Raw genomic sequence first — 22123 nt, forward strand, 5'->3', positions numbered from 1 at the left:
CCTGCTTTTGTACTCGATTAAAACCAGTTCCAGCTCCAATCTTTTCCAGTCTGATGAAATATCATTGGCTTTAAATGTGCACTGAATTTATGTTTTCATATTTCAAGTATTTTGCTAATCAACAAATATAACTGAATTGCCAGACTTTGAGAGTTGGAGTGGGAGGGTGAAAGTGATTGGCCTGTGTGCTATAGTCTGCAGTCTCAAGCTGGGCATTTAATTTGTTAAGTGTATTAACCTACTGTTATGCCTGTTAACAAAATATGACTGTCATCCAAAAATCTCTTAAACCTTCAATATTGTTGGTTAATATTTCCATTTCTGATAAACATTATACTAATGTTAATTTTCCACCACAATTAATTATTTATTAAATTTCCCTGAATGATGTCACCTGCTCAAGTTGGTGTTATACACAATTCATTTTTTTTCCTGTAGCAAGAGAAAAATAAATTGTTGACCAAATCAAAACAAACTCCTTTCTCTATTAAAGAATAGCAGGACTCACCTTCACTCAACATAAATTCGATCAGAATATTTATTTGATTTGAATGCAAAACTACATAACATAAAACAGTACATCATACTATCAGACAAAACTCCTGCAAGCTGTTCTTGTTATCCATGATATCCGTCTGGATGCAGAACTGTACAACTGAGTGCAGAAGTTGTCTTTTTCTCAAGTATAAATAGAGCAATAGGTTGGTATTTTCGATTTAATGATGGCCAGACTCTCCTGCAACACAAATGCAAAATTAATGCAATATATTAGTAAATCATCAAACAAATTCTCAACCTTCCATCACTTTTTAAGCAGTAAGGGAATCAAGGGTTATGGGAAAAGGGCAGGAAAGTGCAGTTGAGCATTATTCGATCAGCCGTAGTCTCCTTGAACAGCACAGCAGACTCAATGGGCTGATTGCCCTATTTCTGATCCTATGTCTTATGGTCTTTTGTTCATAAGCATCGATGTTTCAGCAAATGCGAACTCAGATTAATTATCTCCAATTTTTTTTTTTTTTTTACATACTTGTTGACTTTCTCAGGTTACCTGCAATGAACATGAACCTGCTTTTATAGTCATGAAGACAGACGCTTCGGTCCAACTCATCCATGCTGACCAGATATCCTAAACTGATCTAGTCCCATTTGCCAGCATTTGGCCCATAATCCTCTTCACCCTTCCTATTCATGTACCCATTCAGATTCCTTTTAAATGTTATGATTGTACCAGCCTCCACTACCTCCTCTGGCAGCTCATTCCATATGCAAACACCTCCGCATGAAAAAGTTGCCCTTCAGGTCCCTTTTAAATCTTTCCCCTCTCACCATAAACCTACGCCTTGGAGTTTGGACTCCCCCATCTGGGAAAAAGAGACTTTTGCTATTCATCCTACCCATGCCCCTCAACACCTCTATAAGGTCACCCCTCAACCTCCAATGCTCCAGGGGAAAAAGCCCCAGTCTATTCAGCCTCTCCCTGTAGTTCAAACCCAGCAATATCCTTGTAAATCTTTTCTAAAAAAAAAAATTTCAAATAGAAGACCATCACATTTGTACAGCAGCTATTCGCCAGCAAGATGGCGGCAGCGTAGCACACTCCACCCAGAGCTCCTCTGCTCCTACTGTTTTTTCTCTTTCTTTTCTTGTTTTCCCTCTCTTTTTAGCAGCCCTGGGGCAGAGCGAGGGGAAACGAGTCCTGGAGATCCACGAGAGGAAAAGTGAGTCCAGGAACAGTGTAACTTACCTTGGTGCAACTAAGTGCCAGTATAGAGTGGACAGGAGGCTTGGAACAGAGTGGGACTGTTGTTAGACTGTAGCCTGGCTCAGGCGGTCAGACCACATGCTCGCTGAGCTGCTGCAATGTAATGTCGATCTGAAATTCTTTACCGGACTGTAACGTCAATCCTTTAACTATGTTATAACTATCCTACTACTAATTTATTTTTTGAAACACTCTAAGTAATGCTACTACTTTTCCTTTTATTCGTCTATTGGGGGATTAGTAGCTAGATTAGTACCTAGGTGCTTGTACCTGAGATGGCGCCATTAGAGGCAGCCATTGTAAAAACTCTTCATTTATTCCTATACTTCTGTGCTGGAGTACAGGTGGCAATAAAGGATATTCTATTCTGTTCTATTAATGTACAACTAGCAGTTCTGTTTTTGGAAAAATAATAACTAAGTCAAGTCATTCCAATATCCTTCATATTTTAAACACTTGTTACGTATCTGGGAAAGAATTCTGAATATCACAGTTGCCAACCTGCCCTGAAACATCAATTTCACATTTCTCTATTACAAGGCAACAAGATAAATGAAAATAATTAAATGCATGAAATGAACTAGATCTGTTTAAGTAAGCTATAGATAGACAAGTATGAACATCAACATATAGCCTTTCCAGTGGAGGACTTCCAAAATTCATTGGAAAAACTGTGATATAAGAATTGCTTGGTTTAGCATCAGTTCCAACAGTACCACTTACGTTTATATAGTACCTTTAATGTGATAAAACCTCTCCAAGTATATTGCAAGAGTGTTTATTAAACAAAATCTGACATCAATCAGCATTTGGAGATATTAAGTCAGGGTGACTTAAACCATAAAAGAAGTCTGTAAGGAGTGTTATGAAAGAAATACAGGAAAAACAAATCACAGGTAGAAGGGAACATAAGCAAACCACAACTGGGAATTATTTGTAACAAATCTATTGACAGATATTGGGTATTTATAACTATAGATATCTACCCCTGCTGTGGCCATTGGTTATATGGGAATATTCAATTCAATTTTCAGTCTGATCCAATTTCAAAAGCTTGTTTCAATACACATTTATGGCTCGTTAACAGCCATTTCAAAACACCTTTGAGTGACATGAGTTTAGATTATAATTTATATATTTGCAATTAGCTGGCCTTTTGCTTCACTTCAAGGCGAGCTAAAGTAATTTAGCCTGTTATGACCATGCATGCACATGTTTACCTTTCCACCATGCTGTTCCAGTCTCTGCAGGGCATCTGTGATTGGCTGCTTAAGTTTTTTGTCCATTAGTCTTTTTGACAGCTTTAATACATATGAAAAGGAGATTAAAAGTTTTAAAATTGAGAACATCAATGATTTCTTAGCAATTTAAACAATAATCAGGAAGTTGAAAAGATTCAAAGCAAAATAAATTGACTGAATTTGTCTCTTCAAAACGTAAACTATCCCAGTCAAACAAAACTGTCCTTTTTCTGACCAGGATATTGTGGTTGGTTGTGCAAGGTTCAATTTTTGTGGAAAGTAACTTAAACATGACAAAATCCATTTTTCCAATGCATCAGCAGTAGAGATAAGCTAGCAGAATTTGAGTGAGAGTGCAGACAATTCAGATTTTCCATGTGGGAATGGGTGTGTTAGGTGGGGACTAACACACCACCCCCTCTGCTGAAATAACAACTTATCACATGCCAATCAACTCATTAAGAGGTGACAAAAGAGACTATGTGAGTTTTTCAGCCTATCACTGACACCACAGGACCAGAAGCTGCTAGTACATCAGAAGCCGACACCTCCTGGATCCTTAAGGCCATTAGTCAAAGCCAGATCTTTAGGGAATCCGCTGATGAGAAGTTAAGCTTCTTCTTATCACAGTATGGGGGTTGCCAGGAGACAAAGTTTGCAGGGGTGGTGTTAGAGGTAAGGGCAGAGAAGTGGTCTTCAGAGGGCACCCCCATTCGTGCTTGCAAATGTCCCCACTTTGGGGTAATTAGAGGCCTAGTGACCCAAACCCGGCTGAAACTTTGCCATGACCTCCCAGTTGGAAAACTAGCCAACTTTCTCACTTGCTGGGAAGGTAACTTATCCTGCTAGTGACAAGTTCAGACCTTTAAGCAGTCAGTAATTGGATGCAGAGATATAGGCAAGGTGAGAGAGAGAGAGAGAGAGAGACAGAGAGAGAATGAGACAAAGACAAATACAGACCATGTGCACAGACCACTCTCGGGGTCTTGTTTCCTCAGTGCATTTTCTTGTTCTGGTCTACCGAGATGCTTTCACACACAACAGGTTAGTCAGCTTGTAAAATTAACCTCCCTTTCCCTCCAGGTCACCAGTGTTCGAAATATGATCATGGTTCTTGGAGTTCATGTGCCTGGTTGAGCTGTTTGGATTACATCTGGACAATATTATTTCATAGTTAGAGTACAACTGACCAAGTGACATGTCTTGTGGTTTATGTCCACCAGGTTGATTATCCAGGTGATTGTTGGGAGGTTTTGTTAATAATTTAGGACATGGCCCTCGTTGACACTCTTCAAGACAATTCCTGCTGACAACTTGTCTCCATTTCAGCAGCTTTGTAATGTGGAAGGTTTAGTTATGCAAAGGTTCAGCCATCTTTGAGACTGTTGTTTCAAGTCTTTAGAAGGTGGCCTCTGAATTTAACAATAACCAGAAGTTTTCAGCCAGTAAATTCAAAAATCATTTTTGGTATAAAGCATGGCTTCACAAATGAAAAAACTACTTTCTGCAATGGGAATCATGTTATTTCTCTCTGGAATCAAGTCAGGTGTCAGGCAGATTCAAATGTAACTCCAGGTGCAAAGTGCAAACTCCTTTTCAACGTAAAAAGATCCTTTGTTAACAAAGAAATTGACATTAAGATATTTAAGTACATTAAAAGGCTACAGTGACAGGCAGTGCCTCAGAAGACAGCTGTACATACTTACACTAGTTAACAGATGTTTAAGATGGCTATTTACAGCTGGACCAACAACAGCACTAAGCTGGACCAAAGCACACAATCCTCTCTCAAAAACCTCAACATCTGAATGTGCCTTTAGGGAGAAAAATAACAATATTAAAAACATTCCACAACAATCAAAGGTTAAAAATTGATTACCATTTTACTAGATCCTGCGCAATTGCACTGACAGCTACAATTCTCAATTTTATCCAAAGCTGTAAACACTGTATAATAAAGCCAAAAATCTTTAAAATTGTTGTAGGGTGCACACACACACACGTGCAAAAGTTATCGTATTTAAATAATGCAATAATGTATTACTATCACTCCTTACAGCACCAAAGCGAAGTTGTGTGAAACTTGTGTTTCTCTTACTTATTTCACAATTGCCTCAGGCAGCCAATAACATATTAGGCTTTGACAGTTTTTTCTAAATCCCCCAAATCCAAAACTACCTCTTGCTATTTTGAGCCAATGCCCTGAGATGACCCATTCCATGGGAGAATATTCTGTGCTTATCCAGAATTTTTAGGAGGAATGGTTAAAAATGTAATTGGATGGGAATTTTCAACAGAAGGTAACTTAGTTTTATTCATGGAATGTGGGTGCCGATGGCTCAGCCAGCATTTAATGGCCATCTCTAAATCCCCTGGAAAAGGCAGTGGTGAGTTGCCTTCTTAAACCATCGTGGTCCTTTGGGAGTAGGGTTAACCACAGTAAATGTTATGAATGGCACAGACAGAAGTAAGACTCTAAAGATGTGGTTCTGAAGAAGAGGCACACTGGACACAAAATTTCATTTCTCTTCCCACTAATATTGCCAAACCTGCTGAGTTTCTCCATCATTCTGTTTTTGATTTGGCCATTTTCTAACCTTCTGGGAAGGTCGGTAATCAGGCTGGTGATGGGTCGAGATCCTTAAGCGGCAGTTAAGTGACCACTGAGGGTATTTAATCAATGCTGGGGTGGGAAGGTCTCCCATTGACCTTTCCATGCAGAATTAATTGGTGTGGCAGAAAGAGATCAATTGTTTCTCAGATTCCAACCCAATCCACTACTTGCCTTTCTCATCGTCTGCCCTGCCGCATCTCGGATGGGGAAAATCCCAACTGACAACATGAAGGAAATTTCTACATAACTGGATGTTAGACGAGTAGCATGGCAAATAGGGAGACAACGGAACAATCAAAAAACATAAAGAGAGGGCAGACCTTAGCGTTGGCAGTATGTATGTGGAACCTGTGTTTGGATAAAAACCAAAAGAACTGCGGATGCTGTAAATCAGGAACAAAAACAAAATTGCTGGAAAAGCTCAGCAGGTCTGGCAGCATCTGTGGAGGAGAAAACAGAGTTAACGTTTTAGGTTCAGTGACCCTTCCTCAGAAGGGTCCTGGGTTCTGAGGAAGGGTCACCAGACCCGAAACGTTAACTCTGTTTTCTCCTCCACAGATGCTGCCAGACCTGCTGAGTTTTTCCAGCAACTTTGTTTTTGTTCCTGTGTTTGGATAATGTTGCTATGGGGCAGTGAGTAATCATCAATCCTAAAGTTTACCTTACATGGAGGCTGGACTACATCTGGTGTAGAACCATATCGTGGACTAATAATTCTATTGCATGGACAGTGAGCTGGATGGCTAGCATTTGGTTCAGAATAACACAGCAGCGGGACTTTGATTCCAGTTTTGACTGAGGTAGACCTGGGACCTGCCTGCTTGTGTCAGTCCCAGAGAGTGGAAAACAATAGTAAACCATTACTGAAATTAAACAGCTGAGGATGAAGTATCAGCAGACAACAAGCCAAAGATCTGCCTTTGGGAAAAGTGCACATGTATGGAATAGAATTCCATTCGTTCATTCAAGTGCACATAATCCCTGCATCACCATGCAGTATATTTGGGAATTAGAAAGCCAAAATAGTGCCTCATGAAATCTACAATTACAGACACAACACATTTTTGTATTATTGTCTGGTCTTAGGTTTAGTTTTGAGTGAAAACTAGGCTGAATAAAATGACCTATTAGTACATAAGCCCAGGGTCCAAGAGGAACACGCAAGTCTTCCTATTTTCTTGAGATTTTACTCGGTATAAAAGTGACAAAAGAATCAGACTGGTTATAAATTTGAACTTATTGCTACACTGGCTTCTAATTACTGTATAATAAATATTTTAGTTAGCATTTTATAATAAAAGTGCGCAATGGCAAAGATGCTATATGTTCACATCTAAATTAATAATTATAATAACATCAGAATCATAAGAATTAGGACAGAGGTAAGCCAGTCAGTTCAAGGCTACTCCCATAATTCATTAAGATCATGACTGATTTGACGGTGGCCACTTTCTCACCTACCCATCATCACCTTTGACTCTCTTGTCAACCAAAAATCTACCTAGCTCAGCGCTGGATTTTTCAATGACCAAGCTTCTACTGGTCTCTGTACAAGTGAAATTCAAATACTAACAGCCCTCAGAAGAAAAAGTAAATCTCACTATCTCTGTCATAAATGCAAGACCCCTTACTTTTAAAATGTGTCTCCTAGTTCTAGATTCCCCACTGGGAGAAACAGCTTCTCAATAATTACTCTATAAAGCTTGCTCAGAACTTTAAATATTTCAATAAGGTTACCTCTCATTCTTCTCAACTCTAATTTCAACAAAATACACAAATGGATTACATAAAAAATTATCAAAATGCAGGCATCAGTTGTTAATAGCATGATGGACTTTGTCAGTTGTGAAACTTCTATTTACCAGAGCGGCTTTTAACTTCGGAACCACCTTTGGAACTAGTGGAATAGCTTTCTCAGCAGCATCTTCAATCTCTAGCAATTCCTTAAAACCTTCCTTGGCTACAAATGTGTAAGGGTGTTTAGTTTCTCTTAATCCCTGTGTAAAGTAACAGGCAAAACATTAAGTAAAACTGGCGGCTGAATTGATAGCCAAATTACATTTGAAAAAGACAGTGAGGTATATTCTTTAAAATGCAACAACCCCACCCAGTGGACAAAACAATTTCAATACTCTGTTAGCATTCTACATACTTCAGTAGGCCAATACATACTTGTACTAAACCAAGTAATATCCAACACCACTGCCATTTGCAAATTTTACACAGTCACCCGAGGCTGGAATCGAACCCGGGTCCCTGGTGCTGTGAAGCAGCAGTGTTAACCACTGAGCCCCATGCTGCTCCAGGCTCCTTCTCAACCCTCGCAGCTCTTCTTGCGGCCTCCATCACTCGATTGATAAAGATAAGGAAGACTGAGGAGGAGGCCGAATTACTAGCTCCAACGTTGAGAATTCTGCAGCAAGGATCTCGCCTCCACTGATAGCCTGTACACCATCTCTGCGGCACAAGTGAGGATTGTAATGGAATACTCTCCAGTCGCTTGGATGAGCGCAGCTCCAACAACACTCATTAAGCTCTACACCAACCAGGACGGAGCAGTACAGTCGAGTAGCACCCCATCCACCATTTTTGAAATTCACTTTCCTCCACCATCGATGCAATGGCAGCAATGTGTACCATCTACACTGTATCGACTCACCATTCCATTGACAGCCCCTCCCAAACACTCATCCTCTACCACCTCGCGTGACAAGGGCAGCAGATGTTTAGGAACATCAGCACCATCTGCAAGTTTTCCTCAAAGTCACATACATCCTGCGTTGGAACTACAGCATTCCCACTTGTTAGCCAAATCCTGGATGTTGTCCAGGATTCTGGTTCTGTACTCAATGGAGTATAGAAGGATAAGGGGCGTCTCACTGATACTTACAGAATACTGAGAGGCCTGGATAGAGTGGACGTGGAGAAGTTGTTTCCACTAGGAGGAGAGACTAAGACCTGAGGGTGCAGCTTCAGAATGAAGGGATGATCCTTTAAAACTAAAATGAGAAGGAATTTCTTCAGCCAGAGGATGGTGAATCTATGGAACTCATTGCCACTGAAGGCTAGGAAGGCCAACTCACTGAGTGTATTTAAGACAGTGATAGATAAGGGAATCAAGTGTCTGGGGAGAAGGCAGAAGAATGAGGTTGAGAAAGAGATCAATGGTGGAGCAAACTCGATTGACCAAATGGCCTAATTGTGCTCCTATATCTTATGCTCTTACTGCGTTTGGACATAGACTGCTTCTACATTTGAGCTGTGGTGAGTGGCGCTGAACATTGTAGAGTCATCACTAACATCCACTTCTTATGTCATTCCTAAAGCATCTGCAGATGGTTGGGTCAAGAAGACTATCCTTGGTGGAACTTAGGTAGAGATATCCTGGAGTCGAGATGACTGACCTCCAACAACCACAATCATCTTCCTTTGTGCTGGGTATGATGCTAACCACCAGTTTTCCACTGACTCCCAGTTTTGTTAGGGCTCACACCCAGTTAAATGCAGCCTTGATGTTAAGGGCAATCACTCTTACCTCAACCCTGGAGCTCAGATCTTTTGTTCATGTTTGAACTAAGCATGTAAGGAGGTCAAGAACTGAGTAGCCCTGGCAGAACCCAAATTAAACACCAGTAAACAAGTACTGCTTCATAGCACTCAATCACTTTGCTGATGATTGAAAGTAAACTGATAGGGCAGGAATTGGCCATGTTGGATTTGTCCTGTTTGTGTGTACACAACAGACCTGGGCAATCTTCCACATTGCCAGCTAGATGTCAGTGTCACAGCTGCACTGCAAGAGTTTGGCTAGGGACAAAGGGCAGTTAGGGATGGGCAATAATTTCTGGCATAGACAGTGACACCCAAAATACTGTGAATAGAATAAAAACGTAGATGAATGAAAGTAAAATCAGGAATAGAAAGAGAAATGAAACTGGAAAAAAATGTAGGATTGAAAAGGAGTAAAATAAGAGAAATGTGAAATATTTAACATTTTGAAATCTCAATTCAGTATGTTGCTAAAAATGGGACTCCACATCATTTACAACCATGAATACAATTACAGGAACTTAGGCTATTATTTAGACTTAACACTCCTTGACAAGTTAAATGAGGAATTAAGTGCAAATGCAGGAACTTCATTAAACTAACAGAGATGATGGGCAGTGTAATTCCTGTTGAATTGAACAGAATTAGGTTTATTCTCACCGGAATACAGTAAAAAGTTTACAAGTTACCACCTACGGCGCCATCTTAGGTACAAAGGTACCTATGTATGGATCCTTGAGCACAAATTTGGGAAAAATAATTCGAAAATGAATACATAAGAAGTCCAGCATTACAGACCTTCAAAAGTACAAAACCATAGTAATAAATTACAAAAATAGAGATAAAAAAGATCAGAATAACAGTTCCTCCACGATATTAGGAAAAAAGAATTTAAAGAATGGCAATTTACGACAAAGTCCACTTAGTCCATTTCACGCTCTGGGCTCGAGGACCCGACTCCCACCCCCACTGGAATCCTAGGCTGGACCCATTATGATGCCAAAGAAAACAGAGTAACAGATTGACTGAAGCCGCTGCAAGATGCACGAAAACAGTAGTATTAGTGTCCCTATCTCTGAACTAGGTGGCCCAGGTTCAAATTCCCCCTGGTCTAAACATGTGCAATAACATCTCTAAACAGGTTGATTGGAAAATATCAACAGCAGAACAGCATAAATTGTCAAGGAACTTGTAGCAATTTTCAGTTCATGGGACATCACTTTGTCACCACAAGTTGAAGACTATTTTAACAGTGCGTAGAATTCAAAGAACATACATTTTCTCAGTAAATTCTGGCCCAATCTCCCCATGCTGAGCTGCTGTGTTAGCTGAAGTTTTGATCTGCTTCAGAAAATGGCTGAAAAGAGAAGACAGGTGTTGTCTTGAGTGGTGTGCTTCAGGGATTGATGCTGGAGCCTACATGGTTCAGTAATGTATACAGTAAAAGCATAATGAAATGGGTCAGTCCTACCTCAGCTAAAGTAGTAAGAAGAGGGTCAAAGCAAACGGTCTCTGGTGGCCGATCCCATTGTAGTCTATGACTTACTGAACCATGAAACAACCTGTTGGAAAAAGATGTGCACGAAACAGTAACATTAGAAATCCAACTTTAAATCTAAAGCAACAGATAAATACTTCATATATCCCCAAAAAATTTCAAAGCATTTCACATAAGAAATCACTCTCATAAATTATTGTTTAAAGTGAGAATCATTTTACAAAATGAATGACCAATTAACTTGAGCAACAGTAATCTCTTGGATTACCAGAGGAGACTATGTCTGCTTTTATAATAATTAAAATTTACAACGTGGAAGAAAAAAAATCACCGTTATGATTTTTACTCTCAATTATTACGTACATAATACCACTGGAATAGCTTTATTAATCCTACACCAACATGCAGCACTCATTATCAATATGGAAACATTTACTTTCAGACTCATTAAGAAATAAAACATTGTTCATTTTAGTCTATTGGGGTCGATGAAAAACAATAAACATTCTGTTCGTTTTATCCACATCAGATAGGCTGTCTCCAACTTCTGAAATGACCTACTGCACTATAACATATTTCATTCCAATTACCTTTAACTTTTAAGGAAGAATTCAAATTCAGTGGCAGTTTGGCAAAAAAATGTTTACACATTTGTGTTGCTGCTTCTGTCTCTCTCTCACTATAAACTACCATCCCAGTTGAGGATTTTGTAACGGGTGTTTTGGATCTTTACATGAATAGTCTGGAAAGAATTTAATGCCAAAAGATGAAGGGATGAAAGGTCATCTTTTCCCATCCAAGGCTACTTACGTACTGCCTACCCAAGGAAAGTAATGTAGAATTGCTACTTTCTCACTCCACAAGTTCAAGGCACACCAAGCCGTCTATGCAGCACTAAGTGCAATTTGTACAGGTAAGGTTATGCAGGGTAGCTATTTAATGATGAGCTAATTACGTAATAAGAAAGTCTCAGCAATAGTCAACTTTATTATATAATGTAACTTCTTGGATTTTGTTTCAATCTAGTGACATGTATCACATACAAATTAAAGGCATTACAAATAACATTTAATGGAAAATCCCAGCAAATTTCCACATCAACAGGGAGGCTTCATAAAATCTCCTGTCTGCCAGAACAGATCCTTCTTTGAATTTATTGTGACCAGAACTGTTGTAAAACAATAAAGAATTGATTACAGCTCACTGTAGTTTGTCAATTAAAATATTAAACTGATATTGATTGCATAGTTGAGCTCCAGCTTCAATTTCCATGCATTACTACCTTCCAGCATTGCCCATCTGACAGAATCTAAAATCCCAATACATTGGATCCGGGGAGGTAGGGCAGACCTGTGAGGTTGAGGCAAGGGAAAAGATCTGTGAAAGCATGTGGTGCAGAGTAGATGGTTACGTGGAGGTTTCATTGTTGGTTGAAAAGCTATAAGGCCTGCCATTTTTATTGCTGCAGCAGCAAGGCCTTTATGTAGAATTGTTTAGGCAACACCCACAGTGTGAAAGGAAAGTCAGAAGTCACACAATGCCAGGTTATAGTCCAACAGGTTTATTTGAAATCACAAGCTTTTGGAGCTGAACCTGACGAAGAGGCTACGCTCCGAAAGCTTGTGATTTCAAATAAACCTGTTGGACTATCACCTGGTGTCGTGTGACTTCAAACTTTGTCCACCCCAGTCCAACACCGACAACTTCCACTTTGTGAAAAGGAAAACAAGATTTAAAGGTGCCTTATGGCTGTTCACTCAGTCACAGCTTCACTGCAACCATTACTTCCTCAGAGATCATGATGCCATAATTTTGGCTACAGGCCCCACTTTGGAAAACCTGCACTACAAAATGTGAACTTTTTTGACGTTATCAAATAAATTAATTAAAATATCTGAGAGAATACAACAGAATGAATTGTAAATTTTTTGATACATATAATGATTTAACAATAATTTATCATCACACAAAACATCAAAAACTATTCAACAAAATTATGAGCATATATTATACAAAACAACAACAACTAAGGGATGATGCAAAGGCATCTTAGATCACTCAATGATTTCAAGTAATTTCTGATGTTACTCAAACCCATCCGTTAGATGATGCCTGTAATCAGTATCAGGTATCAATAATTCTTTTCCAGGAATTACCTGCAAGGAATCTCTCTTTTAGCATATGCTGCAGCAAATACAGATTGTTGCTTCAGTGGGTCACTGAACTGAAAGAAACAGTCATTTTAAAACATGTCATTTTGGAGTCATTACAACAAAATATTTCCATATCCAACACAAAATTAAAGCAAAATACTACAGACGCTGGACATCTGATATAAAATGATGGAGAAACTCAGCAGATCTGGCAACATCTGTGGAGGGAGAAACAGTTAACAATGGGTCTCCAATATCACCCTTCTTGAGAACCTAATAGAATACTAAACAGTCACTCCAGGTAATAAGGCTCCATGGTTTAAACTGTTTCTTTTCTGGACCAAAGGAGTGAAGAGCCATTGCAGGTACATAAATCTCATCCATAAAAGGGTACTTACAATTAAAGTACTTGCTCTATTGTACTAGACGTTTTATATTCAACCTGTTCAAAGATGCTATTACACATTTCTGAAGTAGGTGGGACTTGAATCTGGGCCTCATGGTCCAGAAGTAGGGACACTACCACTGTTCCACAACAGCTCGCAACATTCTATTGCTCTACAATGAGTTTAATTTAGCAATTAATGAGTAGATGCAGCACTTTCATATAAGACACAAGGAGCTTGAGAAGAAGTTGTAATTTGAGAGGCTAATAATGGAGCACTGCAAATGAGCAACACATTGTGATTTGCAATTCGTGTGCATCTCTTCTTTATACAGGTAGGTGGATGTTTTAAACAGCAAAAATAAAGAAACCTATCAACATCACACAACCTGGGCTAACGATAGCTCAAGTTAGAGGAAGATATTTAGCGTTTTGCAAGATTTTGTAGAGATCTTGAAGGCTGCAACAGTGATGATGTCCTCTGGTTAGACAATGCGCAGAATGGAAACTGGAGTTTGGTACAAATTAATCTGACAGCTTCATAAAACTTTTACTTGCGTGCTTGTTTCTCCAGAACAATAAACGAACAGCAGTCTGCTGTAATAAAACTTATTCCTATTTTCAACCAGCAAAGTGCAGTTAGTAATCCTTGTAGAGATAGGGAATAAAAGCAATTTGTACTCCTAACACAGCAAAAGTTTTGAAAAAAACAGATACTTTTAGAAGCTAAAGAGAAGTATTACTGCATTTCAGCAAACTAAATGCTACTACTAAAGCCTAGTAACTCTCATTGCAAATGTTTAGACTGTAGAATCTGGCTTCTGTGAACAATCACATCATTGGGCTAAAGATCCTCACATTGGCACATTTGTTGCATGGCAATCCAATTACCCATCAACACACAAATTTGTCTCAGAACCCAGGTTATGCAGAGCATCCTGAAGGCTACAAAACCGCTGTCTGTAGGCTGACTCCCACAGCAGAGATATGCTGCACTGGTACAATATTTGAAAGAACTATTTTACTTCTCAGCAGCTTGGGGACAGTAACTAGAAGTGTCTCTGGATTCTCTGATAGATCAGCGAAGATGCTGCTTGCAGCACAGAGCATTAAGGAAAGTATGTGAGAGTGCTAATAGTAGGAGGCAGCACAGAAAAGTGGTTCAGGCTGTCGGATTGGAATTGATTGTGGCTGTTGGCTAACAAAACATAGTACCCATCACTCCTGAACCAGGCCTTGCATTCAAAGCTTTAATGGAATATGAATAAATCACTTTTATGTGAGATACTTGTGAAATGCAAGATTCACCCTGTGGTAAAAATTGTAGACTCAAGGTAGAATCTTATTGGTCGTGCCAAGGCAGCTCTGACCGATTGGAAGGCAGAATGGGAAGTTGGTGGGTGGCTAATGTGAACATCACGGGCAAATTTGAAATTCTAGCAGGAACTTCCTGGAGGTGGACAGACTTAGGCCAAAGTGTAACAGTTCTCTAGAAACAGTGTGCTGGGTGTAAAGGCAGGGTTGGGGAGTGGGGGTGGGGTGAGCACCAGAGTTTAAGGAAGAGAGGCAGAAGACCGGCACCCAGAGCAGAGTTGCCCCTTAATTCTGCAACACTGATACTGAAGTCCTTCTGGGCTGTTAGGTGGAAGGGAAGGTCCTCTCTCCTGGCTGGTGGAATTCCATGCACCTCTGTTTGCCACCATGGTTCAGGGATTTGTACACACAGGCTTGGCCAACCTTGAGAGAATGGCCAACCTTGTGAACAGCTGTGAGCAAGTGCACTCAATGTGCCTACATAAGCAATGCACTGATGTGGCATGCATTCTGTGCATACGCTATAATATTAACCAGACAATAGGCTGATGGCACAGAGATGGGGGTGGATTTGCCCCAACTTGTGCTGCTCTCTAGTCAACAAGAGCACCAACAAAGGCAGAGTCACAATGAGGAGGTTAAGGATACTACCCTCACAGGGTCTCCTTGATCTCTGTGATTGAGGGACTATCTATGCAGCAAGCCCAATGACAAAGGCCCACCCCTGTGGGGTCACTCGTGCAGCAGTCTCCAGTGGTGCTGATAGTAGCACCTCAAAATGAGGACAACCGTCATCTCAGCCACAAACACATGCAACTAAGCAGGGTCATTGAAGGGGAACAGTAAAACCTGAAGACAAATCTACAGCATCCATTGGTGTAAAGAATGTGTCTATACCAAGCTGTGTCTTCAGTGCAAGTGGTCTCAGAGGCAGCTGAAAGAGAGTTCCAGATCATGAAAGTGCCTGGATTAGATTATCTCTGAACAAAAAGCAAAATAACTGCAGATTCTGGAAATCAGAAACAAAAACAGAAACTGCTGGAAAAACTCAGCAGGTCTGGCAGCATCTGTGGAGAGAAATCAAAATTAACATTACGGGTCCAGTGACCCTTCTTCAGAACATTACTCTGATTATCTCAAACACTGATGTAAACCAGATGAAACTAGAGCCCTACCCTAGCCTGTTTGTCTTTATGGCTGTGGAAACTGTATTCTGCATGTTCCTCTTCTTCCAATAAACTGTGCTGTTCCAGGAACTCACCCACTTCAAAGTCTGCACCTCCCTATGCAGCCAGGTCATAGAAACTGCAGGGCACCACCACGAGAGCCTGGCAGGAGCATACTGCAGGGCACCCCTCAACTGCTCCAGGCAGCAGAATTGCATCTTGAGAAGTCTACTGAATGGTGGTGCTTGTGAGGTTTCAGTTTTAGTAACTTTGTGCTGCAGTCTAAGAACCCTACAATGGATAGTTAGAATCCATTCACAGAGTTAAGGGAGGAATATTCAGTTCTGGCAACCTGCCTGTTGAAGGAGCTAGTCATGGTAGTTCCTAGGAAGATCACCAAACATGTACAGGAAGCTCTTCTTGTGCTCATGGACCACATGAAGATTAAGGGAGACTTCTATTAATGAATCACTTTGGTTAGTCAGCCAATGGTCTGATGGACACATAGATGCAATCATTGATATCCTGCATAGATACTTTCTTATCAATTTTTTTCAGCGATGTTATTACACCTCTGCAGCAGGTTGCACTTGAACCTGGGCCTCCTGCTCCAGAGTTAGGCACACTACCACTGTGCCACAAGAGCCCTCATGACTGGTTTATCATTGAATTGTCAATGTCCATGCATGTGGTCTGTCCCTGATCAGACATGCAACTTATGTATCCCCATCAAAACCCCAAACAAGCTCTCAATTAGCTAATGAGGATTAATTGACTTCAATCCCAAACTGTGTTGATTGCCAGATTCTGCCTTCCCCATCTTGAAGAAAGTAGCTGGCTTCAGGAATGATTACAGACAACTAGCACACCAGCTGAAAGCACTACTTTTAGCTCCAGTCCATCTCCATTCCCAGGGGGTCGTCTTATAGTGCAGCGGCAGCATCCCTACCCCTGGACCAATAGACTCAGGTTGGAGTTCCATCTGCATCAGAGGTGTGCAATTACACCTCTGCACACCTGATTAGAAAAATAGGTTCATATAGAATTTTCCATCTCCATTCCCGCAACTGTCAGAACCTAGAATTTCTGCCCCTTCTTCACCAGACCTTATTGGAAAGAAGGTGAAGCAAAACCTTCTGGCATTGGTTTTGTGAATGCAAAGACATTGCTTGATAAAATTAAAATGTAAAAAAGAGAATTCGGTATCTATCAGTTTGATATGCATTCAGAGAATCATAATCAGTTTGGAGATATAACAGACAGCCTATAGGTATATTTTCTGGAGACAGTAATCTGATTTTTTTCTTTGTTTGTGTGGCAGTAGTCCTGGTTCACTTGGGTTCTCTTTATTCTTTAAGGAAACTTTTAATTAGCCAATGCACAATCTTCCCTTACAGGCGCCACATATTTGGATGTGGAGGAAAACACCAAATAATAACCGACATTAAGTTTAGCAGCATCTATGCAGAAAGAAACAGTTAATGTTCGATTTCAATACAACTCTTCTTCAGAAATAGACTTGGATTTGAAAGAAAAGTTATACCGGACTTGAGAGGTTAACTCTGTTCCTCTCTCCACAGATGCTGTACAATCTGCTGCATGTTTCCAGCAATTTCTGTTTTTATTTCAGATCACCAGCTTCCAGAGTATTTTGTTTCTATTGTACAGTTAAACATGGAGTTAGCTTGGGATGCTAGACCAGCAGTTCAGGTGGTGATAAAAGGGGTCACTTAATCATAAATAGTTTGAGATCAAGAGTTGAAAGTGAAATCAGCTTAGTTATCACCACTCACGGTATAAGAAGCATTCAGCTAACATGACAGAATCAAGTGAAAAAGACAGCTCTGTAGCAAAGGATGCATTGATTCAACACGAGAAACTAAAGCTTTCAATCCAGAATAGGAAGATCAAACCACCTGTTTTGGGTTTTGTAATTAACCACATTCACGTTTACACATACTGTATAAACTTGAAGTCAGTTGATGTCTGAAACTGTTAATTTGTCATCCTAAGGAATTACTGCTGAAGGAATCTCATCAATTTATTATCTCAGATCCCATGTTCCTGATAGTTGCTAATTATCACATAACAATTCAGTACTGACATACAGTGCGACACTGAACTGCTATTTGTTTTGCTAATACTGTACATACATAATCAGTCCCTCAACTCATAGGTAACTCTGATTATACTTACATATGGCTGTTAAACATTCTTGTATGCAGTCTTACATTTAAGCTGTGATAAATAATGAAAAGTCACCATTGTTCCAGAGGATCATAGGGCTACTGTCTCATTGGTGAGACATGATTGTTGGTGAGTTTAACCTGAGGGTCACCAGGCCTCAGGTGAGCAGTGAAAAGGTAGAACTATCACGGTGACCTCAGCAGAAATTGAACCCGCGCTGTTTGCATCACTCTGCATCGCAAACCAACCATTCAGCCAAGTAAGTTAACCATGCCAACATCGATCGTGGAACATCAGAATGGCTGCATACGTGCAGCTTAGAAGGAACCTTGCTAAGAGGAGATTTAACTAAAGTATTCAAAATCAGAGGGTTTGGTTCGTTCAGAAAACCAGGGATAAAATGATCCCCACAGTGAAAGAATTGCCAGCGAAAGAGAAATGAGGTCATAGAGGTTTAGGTCAGAAACAAAAAAAAAGGGGAAATCACAGTGCTGAGTGTGTATTATAGACCCCCAAATAGGGAGATAGAGTTAGAGGAGCAAATTTGAAGACAGAGTGCAAAAACAATAGTTGTGGACATAACTACCAAAACATCAACTAGGATATAAACAGAGTAAAAGGCCCAGAGTGCACAAAATTCATGAACTGCATGCAAAGAGACCTTTTTTGTATCTAGCACGTAACAAGCCCAATGAAGGCAAAATTAAAGATTTAGTCTGCAGAAATGAGCAGTGGTGGATGACTATTTTGGAGATAATGATCATAATACCTTTAGACTTTGCATCATTACAGAAAGGGACAAAGATTGAACAGGAGTAAAAGTTCTAAACTGGGGAAAGGCAAACTATACAAAGCTGAGAGATAATCTCGCAAAAGTAGAATGGTTATAGCTACTTTGAAGAAAGTCAGTGGCATATCAGTTGCTGGGGGTGGGGGGTGTCCACAAGCAAAGTTATATAGACACAGTTTAGATATGTTCCCACAAACAGAAAAGATGGTACTGTCAAAACTAGAGTCCCTTGATTACCTAGAAGCATATAGAACAAGATAAAGCAGAATAATTGGGCTTATGACAATCTCAAAAAAAGTAATACATTAGGAAGTTTAGAAATAATGATAAAGTATAGAGGTGAAGTGAAAAAGGAAATTCGGAAAACAACAAATGGATATGAAAAAATATCGGCCAGTAAAATACCTTCCGATTTTCCTTCATTTTGTTAGTACATTAAGAGCGACAGGATAACTAAGCAAGTGCTGGGCCACTTAAGAGCTATCCATGATGGACGCTGAAGATGAAGACAGAGTTCTGAATGAGTGTTTGTTTCTGTCTTCAAAAATGAGGGATAATACAGACATGCTAGTTAAAATGAAGGAGTATGAAATTAATACAGTAAGAATGAAAGTGCTGGAGGGACTGACCTCTTTGAAAGTGGATAAACCACCATGGCTGGATGAATTCTATTCAAGGACTCAGAAATTCACAGCGTAGAAAGAGGGCATTTGATCCATTGTGTCCATTCTGATCAAAAATTTGACTACACTAACCACACTTTCCTGCTCATGGCCCATAGTCCTTCAGGCGATGACAATGCAAGTGAATATCTAAATACTGCTTAAATTTTGAGAGTTTGTGACTCAACTACCCTTTCACGCAGTGAACGCCTGAATCCCACTTCCTTCTAGATGGAAAAACCTCACTCTTCAACTCCCATTTGAGCTTTCTACCTCTTACCTTAAGTCTATGCTCCTGGTTATTGACTATTGGAAAAAGTGCCTTCCAATCCATTCCATCTGTACCCTTCAATCTTATATACCTCTATCAAGTCCCCTCTCAACCTTCACTGCTCCAGTGAAGACAATCCCTGCTATCCACATAACTCACAACCCCGAGCTGAGGCAGTATTCTGGTAATTTTCCTCTCCATCCTCTCTATTGCAATCACAGCCTTATTATATTGTTGTGACCAGAATTGCTAATAGCATTCCAGTTGCGACCTAACCAGCATTTTACACAGTTCCATCACAATCTCCCTGCTTTTGTATTTTGTACCTTGTCTAATGCCTAGGGAAGCATTCCATTTGCCTTCTTAACCAAATTATCTACTTGCCCTGCTATCTTCAGAGATTTATGGATATGCACATTAAGGTCCCTCTGATCTTCAATACTTTTTAAGGTCCTGTTCAAAGCAATCCCTTGCACATTAGCCCTCCCTAAGAACATTGCCTCACACTTTTCCAGATAAAATTCCATTTGCTACTGCTTACCCACCTGACTGCAGTTTGCAGCCATCTTCCTAATGGTTTAGCACCCTAACAATTTTCGTGTCACTTGCAAATTTCTAAATCATATCTCCTATAATTATGTCCAAATCATTAACGTACACTACAAACAACAAGGGCTCCAGCAGGAAGTCCTGTGGAACCCCACTGGAAACAGACTTAGTCACAAAAATATCCCTCTACTTCCGGCTTCTCAGTTAATCTTGACATGGCACTTGGCCTTGGATCATTCGGGTTCTTACTTTCTTGGACCAGTCTGCTACAAGGGGACTTAAAGGCCTTGCTAAAGTCCATATGGGCCACAGCAAATATTTTACCTTCAACCACCACTCCTAATTATCTCAGTAAATTTGATTGAATTTGTCTAATATGACCTTCCATTAAAAAATTCATGCTGACTACCCCCGATTAATCTGTATCTCTAGAAGTTCAGATATGAAAGGAAGCCAGGGAGGAAATAGCCGATGCTCTGTGGATAATTTTCCAATTGTCACTAGGTAAGATATCAGACAATTGGAGGTCCGTAAACCTTGTACTCTTGCTCAAAAAGGTGCAAGGGAAGGCCACATAATTATAGACCAGTCAGTTTGATCTCAGTAGTGGGTAAATTACTGGAACCAATATTGAGAGATGTGATTAACTACTATATTAATTTAGAGGCACGGATTAATTCAAGATACTCAGCATGGCTACGTTAAGAGATGGTAAATTTTTGAGGAAGTAACAAGGAGAATTGATGAGGGTGGTGCAGTGGATGTTATCTCCATGGATATCTATGAGGTATTTAACAAATTCCCACACAGTAGACATACAAAAATTGAAGTCCATGGGAAAATTGGGAATGTGGCCAGTCAGATCCAACATTTACTTAATTACATAAAGCACAAGGTGATGGGTGACAGGTGTTTTTGCAATTGGAAAGCTGCTTCCAATAGCATTCCAAAAGGCTCAGTTTCTTTCTCTTGTTGTTTGTGGTATACATTCATGATTTAGGCTTAATTTTGGAGATATAACTGGTAAATTTCAGGCAACACAAAGAAGCAAATGGAATTTAACTCAGACCTATGAGCTTATGCATTTTGAAAGGGCAAACAAAGCAAGGGGATAAATTATAAATCAAAGAGTATTGAAAGAGTATAGAATAATAACCTTGGAGTACATGTGCACAGACCCTGTAAATGGACGAACAGATAGATAAGGTGTAAAGAAGACATATTGGTTGCTTTTCTTCATTGGGTGAAGTATCAAATACAAGAACATGGATGTGGAACCTATAGAAGACATGGCTAGGCAACAGTTTTGATACTACTTCTCATTCTCATTTGCTAATTACTTTAAATCTATGCCCTCTCCACACATCACAGCACAGATCATTGGCAGTGATTTTCCCACAGACAACTTCCTACTGGCTGTCACTATATAATTACAGAAGATTCACAAGCTCTCGATGCTGCAGGCCCAAATCAGATAGCCAGCAGGTCTGGAATCTCGACTGCCCCACTGAGGGGTTTGGGCATCAGTGTATGCCTCAACATGGAGGCTGCTACGCCAGCCAGCATAGCAGTAAGCAAATAAAACAAGAACTCAAGCTAGCAAGTGTAAATGAATCCAGAGGAAGCCCTCTGTAATAGACTGATCTCAGCCATGATTATGGTCGTGCATGTTTGTGTATGAGAGCCATCCTGACCCAGAACACTCCTCCTGCACCCCTCCCCCACCAATTTTCACCTCCAAGCCCAGCATCACAGAGTTGCAAATTTTGGCTTCTCTCTTCATGCCTGTTACCAGACCTGGTGAGTATTTCCAGCATTGTCTGGCTTCATTGCCATCAATCCAAACCAGTTAGCACAGGATGCTCTGGCTGACCAAATTAGGTACCATTCAGTACTAGAGTTACGCTGGCAAGCAAAAGCCAAGTCGACTCCAGGGTCTAGGCCCGAAACGTCAGCCTCTCTGCTCCTATGATGCTGCT

At 40.1% G+C, this 22123-nt stretch overlaps 1 protein-coding gene across 2 annotated transcripts in view; it reads right to left on the reverse strand.

Moving 5' to 3' along the window:
* Nucleotides 1-520: 520 nt before the first annotated feature.
* Nucleotides 521-22123, reverse strand: part of LOC109917800 (parkin coregulated like) — a 54835-nt gene continuing 33232 nt past the window's right edge. The window contains exons 3-9 of one of the 2 annotated variants that reach the window (XR_007262481.1): nt 12824-12891; nt 10641-10731; nt 7483-7617; nt 4713-4820; nt 3967-4618; nt 2986-3066; nt 702-736 (exon numbers count right to left, since the gene is read on the reverse strand). Coding sequence is in view for 1 of the 2 variants with exons in the window: in XM_048599264.1 (XP_048455221.1) it covers nt 680-736; nt 2986-3066; nt 4713-4820; nt 7483-7617; nt 10641-10731; nt 12824-12891 (540 nt within the window). In the remaining variant the exon portion in view is untranslated. Of the gene's footprint in view, nt 737-2985; nt 3067-3966; nt 4619-4712; nt 4821-7482; nt 7618-10640; nt 10732-12823; nt 12892-22123 lie in introns of both variants that reach the window. The other variant, XM_048599264.1, reaches the window with a different exon arrangement.

The sequence above is a fragment of the Rhincodon typus genome, chromosome 1 (genome assembly GCF_021869965.1).
Source record: "Rhincodon typus isolate 14 chromosome 1, sRhiTyp1.1, whole genome shotgun sequence".
NCBI classification, from domain to species: Eukaryota; Metazoa; Chordata; class Chondrichthyes; order Orectolobiformes; family Rhincodontidae; genus Rhincodon; species Rhincodon typus.